The sequence below is a fragment of the Sminthopsis crassicaudata genome, chromosome 6, assembly GCF_048593235.1.
Source record: "Sminthopsis crassicaudata isolate SCR6 chromosome 6, ASM4859323v1, whole genome shotgun sequence".
Classification (NCBI taxonomy): Eukaryota; Metazoa; Chordata; class Mammalia; order Dasyuromorphia; family Dasyuridae; genus Sminthopsis; species Sminthopsis crassicaudata.
This window is the reverse complement of record NC_133622.1, coordinates 15,828,892-15,833,558: the sequence shown is the minus strand read 5'-3', so window position 1 is coordinate 15,833,558 and position 4,667 is coordinate 15,828,892. Positions and strand designations below refer to the sequence as shown.

Genomic DNA, 4,667 nt, shown 5'->3' with positions numbered 1-4,667 from the left:
ATTACACGTGGCAGAGCCGGGATTCGCCCCCAAGTCCTCTGCCTCAGAGCAGCTGGGTGTGGGTGGCGGATAGAAGGCCGGACATGGAGGCAGGAGCCTCATCTTCAAGGCTCAAATCTGGGCCCAGCTGTGTGACCCCGGGCAAGTCCCACCACCCTGTTTGCCTCAGTTTCCTCATCTGTAAAATGAGCCGCAGAAGGAAATGACCAACCACTCAGTTGCCTTTGCTAAGACCCTCAAAAGGAGTCATGGAAAACAACAAACATCACTCTGCCTCCAAACGCCCATTTCCCAGGGGCTCTCAGCGGGCTTCCCCCTCCCACTATTCCCTCCTCTATTCTCATTGCTCTTCACTGTGCAGTGCTAAATCCCCTCAAGTTCCTGAAGGTGGAGGGGACTGGGGGGGGGGGAGAATTTATGTGGGAACGCTATCTTCCTGAGGACTTGAGGAGGGAAGATGGGGATCTCCCCATTCTCCAGTAAAGTGCTGGTGAGGGGTGACTTGAGAACAAACCAAACCAAAGCCCAAGCCTGGACCTGCAGTGTTATGGTGTATTGAAGCTGCTTTATTGCATGACACATGGAATGTGGAAGTCCCCCAAAGCAAAGCGACTGGGGGGCCGGGCTGAGGGGCCGGGCCGGGGAGGGCAGCTCCAGCCGGGCCCCTCCGGCCTTCCCAGCCATGGGGATGCGGGCCTCTCAGCCGCCAGGGATGCGGGCCCGGATGGTCCACCAGCCGAAGCCTGGAACAAGGGCCTGCCCAATGGGCGCTTCAGGCAGCCTTGCACTCGCTGGAGCGCCTCTTCTTCTTCCGGGCGGCGTTGTCCAGGGCCTTCTTGTTCCAGAGCTCGGGCCCGCAGATGCCGATGACGCAGCAGGCCAGGCGCTTCCCGGCGTTGCCGTGCTCCAGGCTGCCCTTGTTGCCGCCTTTGCCCAGGTCATCCTCCTGCTCGTGGACCACGACGGCCCTGCCCAGGACGGAGTAGGGCCCGAAGAGAGAAGCTGAGACATTGAAGCGGAACTTTCGGATCTTGCCGTCCTTCACGGGGAAGTTCCCAAAGTCCCCCGGGTGGAGGGGGTGGGCCACGTCGTGGGGGTTGTAATGGCCGGAGGTGGCGTCGCAGCCGTTGCCCAGGTCCCCAAACTTGTGGATGTGAATGGCCCTGCCAGAGGTGTTCCTGGTGTCCTCCGGAAACCCCTCCAAATCAAAGAAGACCTCCATCTTCCCATCGGGGTAGAGCTGTTTGAAGAGCACCTGCCCCGTCACTTGGGGTTTTCCGGCCTCCAAAGTGGACGAGGGCTTTACCTGGCAGGTGGCGTAGACGGTGTGTTCGTCGTGGCCAGAAGTGACCGGCTTCAGATAAACGAGCTTGTTCCAGAGGTCGCTGACCTTTTTCTGGATGTCAGTGATCTGCTCTGCCCTCTTCAAGGTGGACTCCTCCCCGTCCGGCTCCATGGCAGCACAGGGCACGCAAGCAGCCAGGAGGATGGCGGCACTGAGGGCCGAGAGCTTCATGAGGATGAACGGGTGACCTGCGGGGGAGACAGAGCGGTAAGGAGGTGTCCGGCGTGTGCACCCGCGGGGGAGACAGAGCGGCAGGGAGGTGTCCGGCGTGTGCACCCACGGGGGAGACAGAGCGGTAAGGAGGTGTCCAGCGTGTGCACCCGCGGGGGAGACAGAGCGGTAAGGAGGTGTCCGGCGTGTGCACCCGCGGGGGAGACAGAGCGGTAAGGAGGTGTCCAGCGTGTGCACCCGCGGGGGAGACAGAGCGGTAAGGAGGTGTCCGGCGTGTGCACCCGCGGGGGAGACAGAGCGGCAGGGAGGTGTCCGGCATGTGCACCCACGGGGGAGACAGAGCGGCAGGGAGGTGTCCGGCGTGTGCACCCGTGGGAGGAGGTGTCCGGCGTGTGCAGAGGGAGGACCAGGAAACATCAGCCCAGAAGGAAGCTCTGAGAGCTCCTGGGCTAACCTGGAAAATGCCAGCTCCCTTGTTTGGCGCTCAAAGCACTGCCCAGAGGGACACATTGTTCCTCCCTGGCCGCCCCCCCCAACCGTGTCTCAGCCAAGCTGCCTCCTGCTCTCTCTCCTGCATCAGGGCCTCCCATCACGAAAAGGCCTCATCTCCACTGCTTAGCCTCTCTTAGGTCTCACACTTGGCGCTGCAGCCTGCCCAGGCCCTCCATCCATTCCCCCATTGTTAGCATTTTGCCTCCCTATTTGCTGGTTTCCCCCTCTCCATTCCTGCCTCTATTTACCTCCCAGGTAAAATGGAAGTTCTGTGAGGCAGAAACTGTCTCTTTTATAACCCCAAGGCCCAACACAGTATCTGGCTCAGAGGAAATCTTCAATCAGTTATCTTTGCATTGAATCGGCTGGTTCCAATTGAGTCGGATGGAGTTTCTGCTTGCCCAAAAGTGGAGGACCCATGTACCTTGGGTAGCACTTTCCCCTCTAGGGTGTAGCTCAGCCCTTTAGTGCCTTGAGGACTGGACCCAAGGCCTGGACACTGAACCTTTGCATGGGGCGGGGGCGGGGGGAGGGCTTCGGCAAATATCTACTGTCAATCATGAGGAGGGAGACTAGAAACAGTCCAATTCCTCCCCTGGTGGGTCTCCCCACCCTCACAGTGTCAAAGCCCAATTTCTAACAGTTCCTTTAAACCCATGCTATGAACTTTTAAGCAGGACATTATTAATGGTGCAAAATTTTTCTTTTAAAGCGAAATTAAATATTCTCTGAACCTTGGGCTCAAAGTCAAAAGCAACTTCCCTTTCATCCCTTTACCTCTGCTCTCCTGCCCAAGGCTCACTGGATGGCGGGATTCGGGAAGTTGTGTGGTCCAACCCTCTCCTTTTATTGACAGCAAAGCTGAGGCCCAGAAAAGGTTAAACGGACCCGCAGATCGGAGGGACAGAGCTAGGACTGTAACCCAGTTTCTCAGCTCCAGAGCCAGTTGGCTCTTCCATTGAACTTTACTACCTCCCCGCTCTCCCTTTCCCCAAAATGAGATGGCAATTATCTTACATCAACCTCATTTCTCAGTGTATCAAAAAGCTGCCTCCCTCCCATATTCCTCCCCATTAAAAACATATACCAGCAACAGAGCCCTCTTATGAAATCCCATCCGAGGAAACAAACCATCCTCCACTTACCGTTCTTCCTTGGGATTCCTTGTGTCCTTTTATGGCCCGGTGTTCCCACAACCCCCTGAGACGTGAGCCACAACTCTGGGTCTGGGATCCAGGCTGAGGCTTCCAGGGCACAGAAGAGCTGTTTATAAAACTTCAGCAATGGCCAGCCCAGGGGAGTGGTCAGGAGGCAAAGTAGGGAAAATATGTTTGGGCCAATTTCAGGAAGGGCCGGCAATTCCCATCCGTTCCTGGCTGGTTTCCATTTTCTTGGTCCCCTCCGTTCCCTCCCTAACTGCAACCCCACCCGCTCCCCCAGCCCTCAGCCAAACGCCTGTTTACCAAAAAGCTTCCTTTTCTGGGCTCTAGGTTGGGACATTCACCCCCCTGGAGGCTTACTCTCCCTGCAAAGGAAGAAAAAAATAGCAAAGGGAAGTATCCTGCCCTGAGAAGCACACAAAGGTCTCTTTATTGAGAAGCCTTTTCCTTCCCACGAGACTCTTTAGTACTTGCTGGACGTTGCTTCCTAATGTGGAAGTGGGTTCTGCAGATGACGTTTTCTGAGATCACTTTAGGGAGATGATCAAGAAAGCTTTAGCAGTGCTTTAAACCAGAGAGACAGGGCCCGGTGCTATTCTCAACCCTTCTCTTCTACCCTGCTCCCATCCTTTTTCCACCACAGGATTACAGGATTTTGAGCTGAAAAGAACCTGTAGTGTAAATCCTCCCCATTACAGAGGAGAAACATTGAATGCAATGAATTGGGCAAGATCACACAGATAATAATAGCTAGCAATGTTAGGATCTGAGCCCAGACTCCAAAACTCACGTGTTTTGCTGCTGCACAGATTCCCTCCTAAAGGACTTTTCCCTTCCTGTTGTGGAGTGTTTGGTTTGAGGCTCAGCTCTGTTTGGATAATCACCCATATTGTTTGAAGCGATATTTTTTTTTGATGCTTATGATCTAGATTTGGTCATTTGAAGGCTACCTCGGCTGATTTTGCAGGGACTGTCGCACTCCTTCATCATTTCTGTGGGATGTTCCCATGCTTCTGTGGAAATGAATAAAAAAGGCAGTTCCATGAAGGACTTCGATTTCACCAGTTCCTTCTTTACAACCTTTTAATGTTGATGAACTATTATTCCTCCATTTTATACATGAGAAAACTGAGAGGAATTAGAACAAAAACATGATGCCTAAAATCATATTCTTCATATAGCTCAGAAAACTAATCGTTAAATTTTAGAACCAGAAAAACCATAGGGAAATGATGTAGTCCAACTGTATTGTTATCGTCCAACTATAGACTATAATCCAAGTCTTTTGACCTATTGTTAACTGTGTATCTTTAATGAATGTTTAGCTCCTGATAACATCTGCCACCATGGCCAGCTCACTTGCTGTCTGTTTCTCACCTGTAAAATAAGAGAAGGTTGGACTAGACTACACCCGAGTGTACCGTGTCCTTTCTACCGGCACCTCCTTTTTAACCTGGTGCTCTTCACCCTGGCTCCCTAGCCTGGGTGGCCAAGCCAAG

General features: G+C 53.7%; 1 protein-coding gene across 1 annotated transcript; it reads right to left on the bottom strand.

Annotated features, from left to right (window-relative positions):
- Positions 1 to 533: 533 nt before the first annotated feature.
- Positions 534 to 3,419, bottom strand: SOD3 (superoxide dismutase 3). The gene is made up of 2 exons (XM_074275252.1): positions 3,154 to 3,419; positions 534 to 1,533 (listed from the first exon to the last, which is right to left on the bottom strand). The coding sequence occupies exon 2, from the start codon at positions 1,514 to 1,516 to the stop codon at positions 773 to 775; it is 744 nt and encodes a 247-aa protein (XP_074131353.1). The 5' UTR covers positions 1,517 to 1,533; positions 3,154 to 3,419; the 3' UTR covers positions 534 to 772.
- Positions 3,420 to 4,667: the final 1,248 nt, after the last annotated feature.